Consider the following 16,989-nt stretch of genomic DNA (forward strand, 5'->3'; position numbering starts at 1 on the left):
TTTCCATTTTACAAGACATCCTTTAATAAAGAACAGTCCAGAAAAACAGGCAAGGAGCAGAACTTCAGAAGGATGGATGATCTATTGGTCTTTCAATTCCTTGAGTCTTCTGATGGCGGATTTCACGGTGACGGCCGAGGTGGTGCTGGAAGAACAGAAATAGATTCAGTGATACACAATAACTGCTCAATCTGTGTTCCTCCTTTGTGCTTACAAGGAACGCCAAAATGAAAAGAGCAATCTTGCAGGCAGAGGCCAATTACGATTTGCTGCTCAAGTAAATTAGGACACAGTAATTGCTTTTTGAGTACTACCGAGAATTAGGTTTTCTAGAAAAAACGTGTTCAGGAACAACATCTTTTGTTGTTAAGATGCAAAAAGCAGTCATCTCATCAGCAGAACACAAATCCCCAGCTTTTGTTATTTTGGTCACAGCGGCTATAAATTGTAGTTTTTATACTGATTTTGCACTACTACTAATCCCTGCTAAAATGTGTAGATATTCTGCAAAACAAACTACTTATAAAATAATCATTGCTTGTAATCCTATACTTTACAACGGGGTATACTTCTCATAGCTTGGATGCAGCTTTTTCTAAATGTTTATTATGATACCTTTTGTATGAATGTCCCTTCCCTGCATATTCTACAAGGTGAAAATTATAATTCAATATTAACCATGTGCCGACCACAATACATATATACACGTTGCTGTTTGCAAGTGGCTTATGGCTGAAGATACAAGTCATTACCCCGGTATTTTTTTTTTTTTTTCTTCTTTACAGTCAGCAGCTGGCTCTCTCGAAAGTGTTCCTAGCAACTAATAAGTCGCTAGAACGCCTTCAGAAGTTGCTCACCGGTATCTTTTGGGCTCACAGTTTTCTCCGGCTCACCCGAGAAATGATCCGAGAGCGTCACTGACTGGTCACACAGGCGATCAAAGAGTAGGTCTGTTTTGATAGTCTGTAGGCCTTGGAGGATTAGAGTAACATCACTCCCAGTCCAAGACGGAAGTAAACTTATTTTAATAGCACGACATCTCCCCCCCCCCATCTTTTGCTTTTGAAAAGGTAAATATATATTTGGGGGTTATAAGTAATTTTCTACCAAAAACAAAATTTGATTTCAAACTTGTAAACAAAAAGTGCCAGAAAATACCTGGTCTTCAAAATGGTTAAAGAGCCTCCAATGTAACAGAAAAGCCCAACTATATTATGTATTTTATGTACATTTATTCTTAAAAATGCCCCTCCCCTCCTACCTGTCCCCCAATTTGGATAAACATGAAGAAGTGAAGGCCTGTATTAAAGCTGAATTTCAGGTATGCTTATTTTGCATAGTTACATTGGCCAAGCTTGAACTAATGCAAGGGTGTCATACCTGGCAAATCCCTGTGGAAACTAGCCCCTGAGTCCTATGCTGAAACAATGGCTCTCCTGCTGAACACTGGAGCTAGGCATGGGTGCCAGTCAATAAAAATGTGTTTGCTCTCACAATGCATGCAAAATGTTCTCATTGGACAAGGCAAGGGAGGTGGGGCAGTGATGTCACAATCTTTATACTTATAAATTGCTGCTGTATAAAATGTCAAAACAGACAAGTTTGTTAATTCAGGAGCATTGCTGCTCTCCCAGTTGTCTCTTCCCCCCCCCCCCCCCGTCAAGCAAGGTCTATTGTTGGGGGCTAAAATGCCATTTACCGCTCAAGTAAAGTTCTTCAAAGCAGGGAACTCCCAGGAAAATAGCCACCGCAAATTCACAGCTCACCTGTACACAAGGGGGATAGCACACTGAATGAAGGTGCATTTCTATGTATGTCCTGACCCCTGAGAACGCCGTTCAGTATTGCTTCACAATTGCCATTATCTCTAAAGCCCCCGATGTGGGGGGGGCTACATGGTATGGTATAATAGGTCAACATGCTCAATAACGACTGTATGGACAGACCAATGAAGCAAATGCTAAAAATTGGGGCTTGACACAAATGTGCTTTGAAACTAGGAGGTAGTAAAGCCCACTTGTTGATTTTTACCTACAGATAAGCCTATAATAAAGCTTACCTGTAGGTAAAATGTATATCCTCCAATCACACAGCCGGAGCATGCCAACCCAGAAGAAAGGTCGGGGAAGATGTCAGCCCTCTTAGCGGTGACCGCATGCCACTGGAAGGCTTCACTCCAAGGTAAGTAGGTCATAATGTGCTAGTATGAGATGCATTCTAGTACATTATGCAATTGCCTTACAGTGTTTTTTTTTTTTTTTTTTTTTTTAAACAGCCGCAGCATACTACCACTTTAAAGATTTTTTGCTATACAGTGCTATGTTACTTTGACAGTTGTGCACATGCAACACTACGCAAATTAATTTTATAGCACCTTTTGGTGATATATACACCTTCGAGTACGTCCAATAACGAAACGCGCAAGATGTGGCTACGCTACAACGTCATTTCCAGTACGGAAGCAAGAGGCAGGAACGCAAGCTGTGAACCAGTGCCCTTACAGATTGCCTGTTTCATTGTGCTTAGAGGTCTCCCTGTACTGGGACACCTTTTGTTTTTGCTTATAACTTTTACTAAATACTTTAAAATACTACACAATGGAAGCCCTATCTTTCTATGAGGATCTAACTATGAACAGCTGACGAATAAACTTTGGGAAAAGTGACCAGGAAGACTCCCTTGAATACCCTTACTGGGTGGCGTGAGCTGCTGAGGCCCTACAGACCACAGATACCACTAGGAGAGATACCAGGAACCATCCCAGGCTTTCTTTACATGCCCATTACCCCTGCAGGGGTGCAGGGAGCTGGTGAGTGAGGGCCCATCAGGGGAGCACAGAATTCACTCGATTCTCTGAACACAAGAGTCACTTGAGCACTTTTTTTTGTTTTTCGCTGGTCATTTAGGAGCTTCACAAATAATTTATATATATATATTTTTCATCTTCATGCTGATTTTTTTATTATGGTTTATGACTACACATGTGTCACTGGACTTTGCTGGTTTTGGGTTTTATACATTTTTGCAAATTGCAAAAGTGAAATTTAAAAAAAAAAAAAAAAAAAAAAGTGAACTAATCCATTAACCAGTTAATGACCGCCTACCGCAGTTGTACTGTGGCAGGTTGGCTCTCCTGTGCAAATCACTGTCATTGTACGTCCGTGCGCTCTTGCGCCCACTGCAAGAGCGTGCCCGCAGAATCGATGTCTGCCAGCGACCCGCGATCACCTAATACAGAGGCAGAATGACAGGAGACATGACAGATCTACTGCTCCCAGTGATAGGGAACAGTGATCTCTGTCATCTCCCCTACAGTTAGAACACACCTAGGGAACACAGTTCACCCCTTGTATTACCCCCTTCCCTACCAGTGTCATTTTTTCATTTATCAGTGCATTTTTATAGCACTGATCAATGTAATAATGTCACTGGTCCGCAAAAAGTGTCCTTTGGGGTCAGGTTTGTCCGCCGCAATGTCACAGTCCCAAAAAAAAAAAAAAAAAAAAAAAAAAAAAAAAAAAATTAAAATCGCAGATTGCCGCCATTGCCAGTAGAAAGAATAAAAAAAAAAAAAAAAAAGTCTATCCCATAGTAGATGCGATAAGTTTTGCGCAAACCAATCAATATACGCCTATTGCGATTTTTTTTAACCAAACATATGTAGAATATATCAGACTAAACTGATGAATAAATTTGTTTATATATTTTTTTTGGAGATATGTATTATAGTAAAAATTGTTTTCTTTCAAAATTGTTGCCGTTTATAGTGCAAAAAAACCCCAAAAAATCAAGCAGAGGTGATCAAATACCACCAAAATAAAGCTCCCCCCCCCCACAAATAGGACAGATTTTGTTTGGGTACAACTTCGCACAACCGTCAATTAAAGGGACACGGTGCCGTTTTGCAAAAAATGGCCTGGTTAAAAAGGGGCAAATCCTTTCCAATCCTTAAGTGGTTAAACCAAATCAATTTGGCACAGAAACTACAATTAGGCTAGGTTCACACTGCTGCGAATTTTATTGCGAATTTGAGCCGATGCGATCGCTCAAATTCGCAAGTCATTTTAATAACATTGTTTTCCATGAGTGCTGTTCACATCAATGCGTTGCGAATTTAACCTGCGTAAAAAAAGGGTCCTGTCCGAGTTTGATCCGTGTGCAATGCGAATTCAGCTCCATAGATTGCAAAATTTGCAGTAGAATCGCAAGAACACACAAAGAATTCGCAATGCAAATTTGCAACGCAATCGGATCAAAATCTCGTTAAATTCGCACTGCAGCAGTGTGAACCTAGCCTTAAAAGAGAAGTATGGATGTTTTTTTTCTCCTGACGCAATCTTACCCGAGCCTGGACTGGCTCTGTGACATCGGGCTTCAGCCACTGTCTGCTGAAAATGGGTCACAGGATGCAGAATGAACTGCACTCCTGTGACCTACAGAAGAAGTACAGCAAAACTAGCTTTGGCTGTACTTTATCCACTTCCTGCCCACGTTACATTTGATATAGGGCCTCATAGCCACCCCCCTGGACTTCCTCCCGTGGGCATGCATCAGGAACTGTGTGCCTTGGACAAAGCGCTTTACAGATCGGGGTGTGAGGAAAGGAAGGCCAGAGCTGTGAGGGGAACAGCAAGTACAGTATTTTAAAGTGGTACAAAGTGCCCTGATCGGTACACCAGTGAAGAAAAATCACTTATTTGCAAAATTTTTAACAGAAACTAAAACTTGGTCTGTTTATATAGCAAAGAAATAAAACCCAGTGGTGGTTAAATACCAAAAGAAAGCTCCATTTGTCTCAAAAAAAAATATATAAAAATTTCATATGGGTACAGTGCAATTGTCATTCAGTGTGGCAGCGCTGAAATCTGAAAATTGGCCTGGGCAGAAAGGGGTGAAAATGTACAGTAATGAAGTGGTTAAAGTAAAAATTAATTTGAGACGCAGTATCTAGCTTTTCTCCAATTATCGGTGCCAATACCAAGCATATGCACGAGTATCAATACGCAAGCAAATGCTCGGGGTGGGGGGTGCCTGCAGTCTTTCAATAAAAGCAGCTGATGGCTACTTCTCCCCCTCTTTCTCCCATGGCTGTCAGCTGCCTTATTGAAAGGCTATTGGGGGGGGGGGGGGGGCGGTCCTTGTAACTGCCCCCGCACCAATTACCCCCGACTGTCCTCCTCCCTCTGGTGTCGTCCTCCTCCTGTTCTAACTTAGGCTTTAAAGTGTGAGAAATTTTTAATCACTTTCTGTCTTAACAGAAAGTAGGTAAATTTCCATAATAGGAACACAAGAAAAAAGTTTGGCTCAAAAACATCACAATCGATTTGTGCCCATTAACTGGATGATAAACAAACGGAACTGTCCAAATGATTTTCCAACGATTTTTCGTCTAGTGTATGGACACTATAAGAATTTTACACACACCCCAGAAGGCAGACCGTTACTTTCATCTCCAACAGAGGCTTACCACCACAAAATCTGAATGTGACCGATTGCTGCAAAGAGTAATTTTATTTTCTGGGGATTATATTGTGAAAACCACACTTTATTTACTAAATATCTGCACAGAAACCAATCAGCTTCCAGAGTTTATTGTCAAAGCTTAATTGAAGAAGCCGATTGGCTACCATGCACAGCTGCACCAGATTTTGCACTCTCCAGTTTTACTAAACCAATCCCACATTTACATACACATTTTGTTTTGCAACTTTACTTACTTGTAGGTCCAGGCTCCTCCGGCTACAATTTTCATGCAAGAACCGCAGCGCCAGATTCCTACAGCCTTCCTCTTCATTTTGGTCTAAGGAGAACATACAGATGAGATCCCACAATACAACACAATGTCCTTTCCACTTAATGAATATACGAGTCTTTACCTTGCCACAGAAGGAGCAGGTGTACTTGGCGTGTTGGCTGATTTCAATTTTCTTGACCATCTTCCTTAGGGAAGCACCATAACGGGTCCCATATTTACCCACAATGCCGACCTTCTTGGTGCGTTTGGCCTGCAAGAATTTACAGACATGAGATTTACACTACAAATCTCTGCAAGTTTTAGACTGTCTACACAAAGCACACTTAGCAATGCAACCACCAATACACAAAAAAAAAAAAAAAAAAAAAAAAAAAAAAAAAAATCGATAAGGGGTACAAGGTCAGAACAGAAATCAGTCACATGACTGGTCCTCCTCCAATCAAGGAGTTCTCTGTGCAGCATTAAAGCGTTACACCCTCAGTGCCCCTCCCAAAATCATTTTCTTTTGTATCCCCCACTTATCTTTTTGCATTATTTTCCACATAAAACACACCCAGTGAATCCAGCATACTCTAGCTACATGCTGGGTCCCATACCACCACCATTGTTTACATCTGGAGACCCCCCATCAATTCTGGGCTGTGGCAGCCAGACCCCCAATGACACTGGTCCTGGGGATTGCCCCAAAGCCTCCTGGGATGCGTTACCACAGATTTCCCAGGGGGATTAGGATTGCGTTAAAGCGGGATCAAACCCAATTTTTTTTTTAAACTGCTGACAGGCAGTGATTTTATGACAGAATAGACCCTATTGGTCTCTTCAGTCATACATTCTTCCCCCTATTGGTCAGCTGTAATGTACCCAGAGGCATGCATGTGCAGAGATGGTGTGACCCCTGTGCATGTGTGGGAGTGAAATGCAAACATTGCAGGTTTACCAATTCTTAGAAGCAGTGGCCGCATTAGTTTTATTTTTTAGGCTCTCTATCATCATTTGGTGATCCAGCCAGTAAGTCTGTTTTTCAAAAGAACAAGCTCGCTTCCAGATGTAACAGTACAGGGATGGGGCTAACCATTCAACACTGACAGGGGTGTCGACAATGATCAGATTAATTCGTGTAAAATCTTTATACAAAAAAAAAAAAAAAAAAACGTTGGTGTAACGATTCTGAAGTATGAGCTGGAGTTTGGCTTCAATTTGTTAGTGTATCTAAATCTGCTAGTACATCCAACACTCCCATTCACCCAGACTGGGAATGCTGCTGTACAAAGGTGCCCCCTGTGCTCCTTCATCCAGAGTGGAGGCACTGTAAGGCTCAATTCACATCTATACATGTTGCTTTTTGAGGGTTTCTGCGTTTCGGCAAAAAGCATGAACAAAATGCACTGGTGTGAATAGAGCCTAATACAGGATGTGTGCTACTGGCCAGATCACCAGGAGAAAAAGCCAAGAAAAAAATAAAACAAATGCAGCCGCCTCATCTAATGATTAAGTAGCATCAGATTCCCTTTTTTTTGCTTTAAACTGCTTGAAGTCACCCCAGCCTGGCCATTCAAGTAGCTGGAAAGATGGAAGCCAGAATGAAGAATGACATCCACCGGTAGCTCAGCAGATTCCCATTCACTCCAACAGTAAGGCTGCTCCATCAGCTTTGCATTGCTATTCTTTGCACAGAGCGCCTCTTATGGAAAGGTGTTTTCCCTGCAATCCCAGCCAATCAGATGAGCCTTAAGGTGAAATAACACAAGGGTTTACAACCCCTTTAATGCATCCTATGCATTAAGGTGAAAAAACTTCTGGCAATCACCGCCCCCCCTGTTTTACTTACCTGAGCCCTTCGCTCCCTCGGTGGAGACACGCGCTTCCTCTGCCTGGGTTTCTCAGCTCTTGATTGGATAGACTGATAACCGCGCAGCCACTGGCTCCTGCTGCTGTCAATCAAATCTAATGACGCAGGCACTCAGGGCCAAGTCCGGCATTCAGTTCTATGGACGCAAATGCTGGACTCGGGAGCGCACCCGCATGGTAACCCCCCCCCCCGGGAGATCGCTTCTTCTAGGGGTTTATCTGATGTGGGGAGGAGCCAAGAGAGCCTCCGAGGGACCCCAGAAGAGGATGATTGGGGCCACTCTGCAAAATGAGCTGCACAGTGGAGGCAAGTATGACATGTTTGTCATTTAAAAAAAATAAAACACAAAAGTTTTACAATCACTTTAAGCCTAGGTGGTGGACTGAAGAAGGGAGCGGGCACATGATAAATGTAGGTACTGCCCCCCCCCCCCCTGCCCAAAAAAAACACTCCAAATATAACAGAAGAGTGGGGAGGGGGGGATTAGAGTGAAGCTTCCCCTCTTGGGTGACGTTCTCCTTTAGCCTCCTAACACCTGGGCATTGTGGGATTCAAGCCAAATCGCTGCAATTCTGCCTGTGATCTCAAGATGCAGGTTCAGGTGCCACTGGCTTCAATGGCAACAGATCTGCGGTGCGGCTTTGCCTCAATTTATCACACAGAAAATTGCATGAAGCTCGTCACCCCCAAAAGAAGCTCCTTTTCAAGGGGATGAGCTTCACGTGATGAATGGAAGGGTCGGCACTCAGGAGGACATTCAAAATAATATTTCTTTATTAAGCAAGCATGTACAATGCTGTAAAACAGCCTACGCGTTTCAGACACTAGTCCTCAGAGCCCTTTCACACTGAGGCGCGTTGATGCAAAAAAATAACATAAAAAAATAAAAGCACCTGAAAAGCTCACGAAAACCTATTTCCACTAAAATCAATGGATGCTTTCACACTGGGGGCGGTGAAAAAACTCCTGCAAGCAGCATCTCTGGAACACCGAGGAAAAAAAAAAAAAAGCGCCCCTCTCTATTGAAATGAACGGGAAGCTCCGCAATAAGGTTTCTTGAAGCAGTTTGAGTCACATGACCGTCACACAAAAAACGTGCCGCAAAAGCGTTGAGCATTTTATGGGCAGTTGTCAAGCTCCTCGGTGTGAAAGGGGCTCTAATAGTCACGGCTGTGTGAAGCTCATCACCCAAATGAAGCTCCTTCTCAGGGGATGCGATTCACGTGACAAAACTGCTGCCGCTGAAAACAACGGCGTCTGAAGCTGCACTTTACCATTGTAGTGCGTTTTCAGATCACAGGAAGAATTGCAGCGATTGTGCTTTGATCCCAGGTGTGAATGGAGCCTTAAAGTAAAACTAAAAAGCAAAAAAAACGTTAGTGGTGGAGAAGGATTAGAACCCCTGTCAGTTTTTATTGCTGTGTCCCGGATCGGGAGATTCCCCTCTCTATTTGTCCGGATAGTTTTTACCAAGAGTAAAAGTGAAAAGACATGCAAGTTTTGGGGTGACATTGGAAGAATAGAGGGGGAATCTTCCTACGGGGACATCAGTTTTCCCTCACTTTGCAGGGATTTCCTCTCACTTCCTGTTTGGCTGCAGGACAGGAAGTGAAGGGGAATCTCCTGAATGGGGACACAGATGGGAAAATGAACCTTACAGAGGTTATAATTCTCACTTATTCTATCCACAATTGGTGGAGAATGTGTCTTTAGCTCTACATGAAGAAGTGGCCCCTCCTGTGTACACAGATCAATGATAATGTATAGGAGGACCCTCCTCAGGGGACACACATCCCCCTCACTGGAGGCCTGTCCTGTGTACACACCATACCCAGCCTGTCTGACCCCACAGGGGGAGACACGGACATCCTTCTCTATAGAAGGCCAACCATCACCCAGACACATCCATACCGCCCCAGCCCGGGACAGCAGAGCCCCCGCAGACAGACGCACACCACGGCTTTACAGCGGGGTGTCCCCCGGGGAAGGATGACACCAGATTACATGACCCGCCACGGACACACACAATCCTCTCACCATCTTCCTTTAGGACCCGAGCGGAAAGGGAGGAGCCTACCGCGCATGCGCCATTTACGCACCCTCGACGCACACGGAAGTGACCATAGAGAGTGCCGTAGCCGTCCTTCCGTCGTCTCTGTGGTTTCCGGTCCTCCAGCTGTTTTGGGCTCTGCTCTATAGGTCTGTTTGTGTCGGTTCTTCCCGGTACCGGAGCCATGGCGTCCTCCAACGCGCTCAGCAAGCAGCCGCCGATCCAGTCCACGGCCGGGGCCGTCCCTGTCCGCAATGAGAAAGGTAAGGAGCCGTGTGAGGTCCGGGGACCCGGGTAGGCCGCAGAGCCTAGTCTGTGTTGTAGTGAAGTCTATATGGGGGAGGGGCGCACTGTATATAGATCTATATACCCTTCTATTACCGATCACAGGATGGTCCGGGGGGGGGAGGGAGGGAGATCTATAGATTTGTTTTTTTCTAATGGACTCTTCTATAGATCTTTGCTGGACATACACCATAAAATCTGATCGTATGAGGACACACAAACTATCCATTCCACTTGTATCCAATCAGGAAGACCTCTGCATCACATACATACTGGCAGATCTACAGGAGATTGTACAATAAGATTGTACCATGGTGTATGCTCAGACTAAAGGGTTCCTGCACTCCTAAGATGCCCATACACTGTACAATCTGATTGTACAACCTCCTTTAGATGACCATATTCTCTCCGTATAATCAACGTTAGATTTACCAAAATGGTGTACTCGAAGGACCTCCACATCTAGCCACTCAGAAGGTCCCATCTCCTACATAGTTGGCGGTAGATCTATAGGATATTGTACAATCAGGTTGTATAGTATATGGCAGGGCTTGACAAATCCCAGGTCACCATGGCGACTAGAAATCGCTTCCTGGCGCCCCAGACTTTTTGTCAGCCAACCGCGTCCCACTTCCCAACTGTGATATGGCTGAAAGATGGCTACAAACCTCCCGGAACCCCGCCCCCTGTGTGCTCTGTGATCGCTCCCTTTACCATGTGACCAATCACAGCTGATCCCATGTAAACAAATACCAGTTATCTGCATTTCCTTCCCTCAGAGCTGTCACAGCGCAAGGAAAGGAAAGCTGATAACCGGCGATCCTGTGAGAGGCGACATTTACACTGATAATCAGAGCAGCAGCATTAGTATTAGCATCAATACAGCCCCATCACTGCCCATCAATACAGCCCCATCACTGCCCATCAATACAGCCCCATCACTGCCCATCAATACAGCCCCATCACTGCCCATCAATACAGCCCCATCACTGCCCATCAATACAGCCCCATCACTTCCCATCAATACAGCCCCATCACTTCCCATCAATACAGCCCCATCACTGCCCATCAATACGGCCCCATCACTGCCCATCAATACAGCCCCATCACTTCCCATCAATACAGCCCCATCACTTCCCATCAATACAGCCCCATCACTTCCCATCAATACAGCCCCATCACTTCCCATCAATACAGCCCCATCACTTCCCATCAATACAGCCCCATCACTGCCCATCAATACAGCCCCATCACTGCCCATCAATACAGCCCCATCACTGCCCATCAATACAGCCCCATCACTGCCCATCAATACAGCCCCATCACTGCCCATCAATACAGCCCCATCACTGCCCATCAATACAGCCCCATCACTGCCCATCAATACAGCCCCATCACTGCCCATCTGTGAAGAAGAACAAATACTTATTTGCAACATTTTATAACCAAAATAAAGAAAGGTTTTTTCTTTTTCAAAATTTTTGGTCTTTTTATTTATTTATTTTTTTTCATTTATATATCGCAAAATAAATACCACCAAAACAAATCTCTATTTGTGTGAACAGAATAATAAAAAAATGTCATGTATAGTAGTAGTGGTAGTAGTAGTAATGTAGGTAGTGTTGCATGACTGCGCAATTGTCATTCAAAGTGAGACAGTGATGAAAATTGGTCTGGGCAGGAAGAGGGTGAAAGTGCCCGGTATTGAAGTGGTTAAAAAACTAAACTTTTTACTTTATTTTAAGCTGGCTTCTAGATTCAAAGTACACTTTGTCAAGCCCTGGTGTATGGTCAGATCTACCATCAGCTATGCAATGAAAGGGCCTGCTTGTCTGAATACAAATGGGGTGGATTGTGTAGGTCTGTCCTCATATTATGTAGTAATAAAAAAGTTAGTTTGTGACACAAAAATAAATATATATCTATTATTGTTATTATATAATACTAATACATTAGAGCAGCGGTCCCTAATCTTTTTGACACCAGGGACCAACGGATTCATGGCAGCCAATTTTCCCAGGGATGGGGGTTAGTGGATGGATCAGGGGATGGGATATTCAGAGTCTGTCCTCAGCCCCCCTTCACATTACAATTCTCCCTCCCCATAACAACACAGCCCCCCCCCCCCCCCCTTTATATCAGTGTCCCCTCTACATTCCAGTACCCCTTTACATTCCAGTACAGTGCAGTCCCCTTTATATTACAAGGCAGTCCCCTTTATATTATAGTGCCCCTAGCAATCACAGTCTACCCCCCCCCCCCACCCCCACCCTACCTTTCCTCCTCCTCCCCCCCCCCCCCAAAATCTCTGTCTTCCCTGCTTAGGACTTCTACCTTTTGGGCCGGAGGAGAAGAGGACACACAGACATGGGCGCACAGCAGGTGGTGAGAGGCGACCACAGTCTGTAATAGCCCTGTGAGGACCGCTGTCACCGCTCACCTCCCTCTGTGCAGCCCGGTCATCCACAGGCCGTGGCCTGGCCCAGGGGTTGGGGACCGCTGAATTAGAGTTTAACTTTTCACTTTAAAAATAAATAAAAAATAAATGCTATTTTTTTACAGGTAAAAAAAAATAGCTTTTTTTTTTTTTGGACCCTGCAGGGCGTTGCAGATTGCGGGTGCAATGTCAGGCCCCTGTGGACTCTCAGTGCAGCTGTCTGCCTTTACCCCCCCTACGGGCAGACAGTTAATGGAGAGCAGGAAGAATCAGTGAACTATAAGAGCGCTCACCAGCACCCTCACAGTCTGTTGAGATCTACAAGCCATCTGCTGCAGTAGAAGATGGTACTTGTAGTTCATTCATTCACAGACCTCTCTGAATGAATGACGCGGTTGTGTGGGTGGAGCTCCGCATGGCCACACTGTTGTCAAATTCTGACAGCGGGTGCAGGTAGAGGATCCCCAAACACTGTCAAGGAGAAGGGGGGAGGGGATGGCGGTTGGATAAATCCTAAATACACGTGTAACATGTTCAGAAAGGTAAACTTATCCTTTTAAGGTTTACCTTTTTATTTTTAATTTTTTTATTTTATTTTTTCAAAACTCCTTCCCTTAGGCCTGACCGGATGTCAGGTGCATGGACTTGTACAGGCAGATGGGTTGTTGGAAACACAGAGGACCCTTTTTTAAAAAAAAAAAAAAAAAAAAAAAAAACATTTTGTGGATTGTAGAGGAGGGGGTAATGCCAGTGGGATCTGTTTTGATGCTGTAAAACTTGATGGGCCGAATTATTTAGCTGAAAATGATTTCCGTTTGTGTCGTGTTTGAGGAGTTCTTGCTTTACCGATCGTTTTTAGCCAAAATGTAATTTGCATTAAAACCTAAACTGTTGTGTTATGTGAACATACGTTCTGTATCCTTCAGGTGAAATCTCGATGGAGAAGGTGAAGGTAAAAAGATATGTCTCCGGTAAAAGACCAGACTATGCACCTATGGAATCCTCTGATGAGGAAGATGAGGAGTTCCAGTTCATAAAGAAAGGGAAGGAACAGGAGGTGGAAGTGGAGGAACAGCCAGAAGAAAGCACCAGCGACCCACGTCTCCGTCGGTTACAGAACCGCATGAATGAAGATGTAGAAGAGAGGTAATGGATTAATTTAAACATGATACAACAAGTGGCTGATAGTTGCACAGCTGTGCTCTTCAGAAGGGTATATTGCATGTACCTGGTCCTGATTGTAAACTATTTAAAGTGGTAGTAAACTCTGTTACCCCGCTTGTACCTACAGGTAAACCTATAATAAAGCTTACCTGTAGGTACTGTAAATATCTCCTAAACTTGCACATGTTTAGGAGATATTCAGAGTGCATGCAGCTGATTACATCACCGGCGCATGTCCTCTGAAGGTCTGGCTTACGGGCCCTCTGAAGGCCCGTGTCGGAACCGGCTTCACAACGTCATTGCGCCCCGGCCACTCATGTAGCCGGAAGCCGCGAATCTGGGAGGAAGACCAGGGGAGAATGTCAGTCCTCTCAGCTGTGACATCACGGCGCTGGAGAGCTTTGTTCTAAGGTAAGTTTTTCATAATGTGCTAGTATGCATCACATACTACTGCTTTAAAGCTCTGGTGCCCAAACCTTCAGCCAGGTGCAAGCCCTCAGGGGATGACCCACGGGGACCCTGCAGACTAATCTGTGTTTCACTATTGCCCTGTTCAAGCATGTCTCATGTAAGGTTTTCAGCCTATGATTGTCTCTTAAAGCATGTCTCCAGTCCCCAACAGCTCCTTTAGCATGTTCATAGTCTGACAGTATCCTGCAGCATATCCCCACCCCTGACCATCTCTTATATCATGTCTGTAGTCTCTGACCATCTCTTGGATTGTGGCTGCAGTATCTGACCGTCTCTTGAATCGTGGCTGCAGTCTCTGACCATCTCTTGAATCGTGGCTGCAGTCTCTGACCATCTCTTGGATCGTGGCTGCAGTCTCTGACCATCTCTTGGATCGTGGCTGCAGTCTCTGACTATATGCTGTTGTGTATCTGCTGTCTCTGAAATTGAATAGTCACTGAATTTTATGTGCGGTCCTTTGATGTCGTAAGCTGCACTTGAGGCCCCCCAGCTCTAAAAAGTTGAGCACTGCTTTTTTTTTTTATGTGGTTTTTTTTAAGAGCAGTGGAATGCTTACAACAACTATGAATTGTTTGTTAATATTTCTCCACTACATTTTCAATGCCTGATGGCCAATTGGCTCAAATACTTTGCTGCAGAACTACCTGCCTTTTTCTATTTTATGAACAAGTTTGGAAACCTTTTTGTACACTGAAAGTTCACAAATTTCAGTGATAAATTTATGACTGTCCAGTTGTGCTACTTTTAAATTCTTTCTTTTATTTTCATTTAGCATAGTACATCTTGCTGGTGAAAGAATTCACCTGTTTCAGATTGCTTCAAATATCACGGGTGCCCTGTGGCTTACTCTGCCAAGTGGTGTTGGGCCCAGAACTATGCAGGCACCAACATCTGGAAGGTCAATCCACCACAATTCAAGGAACCTCTAACAACCTCTGGAGGAACCATGGTTTAGAATGGTTGCTCTAAAGCAGCCATCATTAAATGGCAGCCCGCTGTCCGAACATGGAACGAGCAACGCTCCTGTCCGGATCGTCGGGCCACCAGTGTAAAGTCTTCCCTGTTTGGCGGCACGCAGAGGCTATCGTGGCTACTCCAATGAGTTTGTGAGAGGCTGCGAGAGCTATGAGAGTCGGAATGACGAGGAGCCAAAGTTGTGAGTGAGGCAAGCCTGAACCTGCAGCCTGTGACAGTGCGATAGGCACAGTGGAGTGCTGGAGCTGTGTTAAGCCTTCTCCTTGATCTAGTGGAGTGCCAATGCTGTGCTCAGTCCTTTTAAACATCAAGTGACGAGCGATGTGTGGTGTGCCCTGGAGCCCGCAGTCTGGAGAGGAGAGATAGGAGGAAGCAGGGAGTGTGGCAGAACCAGCTGTGTTTAAATATGTCACTAACTATCTTCATCAAAATATGCCCATCAGCATGCCCCTAACATAAAATGTTTCTTAATATAAAAGAAGGGGCACACTGATGGGCACATATTATGTTAAGGTGGCACTGTGATGGGAACACCTGATGTGATGGGGACACCTGATGACGGCAACTAATGTAAAGGGGAACTCTGGTGGGGACAAATGATGTGAGGGGGCACATTGATGGGGAGCACCTGATATAAGGGGGTACCCTGACAGTGGCAACTGATTTATGGGGTCACCCAATGTAATGAATTACTGTGGTGGAGGCACCTGATGTAAGGGAGAACACTATCTTGGGACATTTACAGAGTATTACCAGAGTGTGTGGCAGAAACGGTAAGAAAAGCGCCAGAGAGTGCGGCTTGCGCCAAAGAAAGGAAAGTAGACACGTACAATCTTTCATGGCACAGACTTGTGATTCGGCCAGAAGAAAATTTTAGTGATATCTCCTTGAATTTGAATTCACTACCCCTGCTCTAGAGTATGTGTTTTCCCCCTTGTAGGTTGGCCAGACACCGTAAGATTGTGGAACCAGAAGTGGTGGGCGAAAGTGAGCCAGAATCTGAACCAGGAGAAGAATGGCGAGTTGAAAGAGGAGAGGACACCAGTGAGGAGGAGGAAGAGGAGGTGGATGATGAGGTAAGTGTGCACTTCTGCTCTTTTACATTACTTACGTGATTTGAACTTGTGTAGGGCCAGATGTCAAATTCTGTAATAAAGAGAAAAACACATGTGGGAGAGACGCATGCGCTGCACACCCCGAAACAATAATAGTAAAAAATGGACAGTTTCCCCGGTGGGGCTTTAGACAGCAAAATCTTGATATTCAGAAATAATAAAAAAAAAAAAAAAAATGTATAACCAGTAAGTGCTTTTATTGAACCATGAACAATTGTAATGCTATAATTCAATTGGCATTACAACATAGAGCACTGGCCAAGTAGTACAATACATATTCCACAATATAAAGTCGACACATCTTTACACAAAATTATATACAGTCATACATTTCCGGGCTGTTGACGGTATAAATCCCCGACGCGTTTCGACCTGTGTACGGTCATCATCAGGGGGATAGTTGGTTCTATAAAATACATTGAATATCTTCAAAATTTAAGAACATGTCATCATAAATCTCATTGTAAGGTTAAAAGTGGTAGTATATTTACCGCTGAAAAGTAGAGGGAATAATCCTTTGGCCAGTAAAAGCCGTAAATGGATCCGGGGGGCCCCCATATTCGCCCCTGTCTCCCCAGAGCGCATGAGTCCAGCCCAAGGGGCTAGCCCCTTGGGCTGGACTCATGCGCTCTGGGGAGACAGGGGCGAATATGGGGGCCCCCCGGATCCATTTACGGCTTTTACTGGCCAAAGGATTATTCCCTCTACTTTTCAGCGGTAAATATACTACCACTTTTAACCTTACAATGAGATTTATGATGACATGTTCTTAAATTTTGAAGATATTCAATGTATTTTATAGAACCAACTATCCCCCTGATGATGACCGTACACAGGTCGAAACGCGTCGGGGATTTATACCGTCAACAGCCCGGAAATGTATGACTG

The 16,989-nt window shown here is 44.5% G+C and overlaps 2 protein-coding genes across 2 annotated transcripts in view; one reads left to right on the forward strand and one right to left on the reverse strand.

The window, feature by feature from the left end:
- Positions 1-9,763, reverse strand: LOC141131356 (large ribosomal subunit protein eL43). The gene is made up of 4 exons (XM_073618517.1): positions 9,642-9,763; positions 5,877-6,005; positions 5,718-5,800; positions 1-145 (listed from the first exon to the last, which is right to left on the reverse strand). The coding sequence occupies exons 1-4, from the start codon at positions 9,642-9,644 to the stop codon at positions 82-84; spliced, it is 279 nt and encodes a 92-aa protein (XP_073474618.1). The 5' UTR covers positions 9,645-9,763; the 3' UTR covers positions 1-81.
- MFAP1 (microfibril associated protein 1) overlaps positions 9,711-16,989 on the forward strand; it is a 21,942-nt gene continuing 14,663 nt past the window's right edge. Inside the window, exons 1-3 of the mRNA XM_073618516.1 lie at positions 9,711-9,917; positions 13,303-13,522; positions 15,927-16,062. Of these exons, the coding sequence (XP_073474617.1) occupies positions 9,839-9,917; positions 13,303-13,522; positions 15,927-16,062 (435 nt within the window). The 5' untranslated portion in view covers positions 9,711-9,838. The remainder of the gene's footprint in view (positions 9,918-13,302; positions 13,523-15,926; positions 16,063-16,989) is intronic.

The sequence above is a fragment of the Aquarana catesbeiana genome, linkage group LG03, assembly GCF_042186555.1.
Source record: "Aquarana catesbeiana isolate 2022-GZ linkage group LG03, ASM4218655v1, whole genome shotgun sequence".
NCBI lineage: Eukaryota > Metazoa > Chordata > Amphibia > Anura > Ranidae > Aquarana > Aquarana catesbeiana.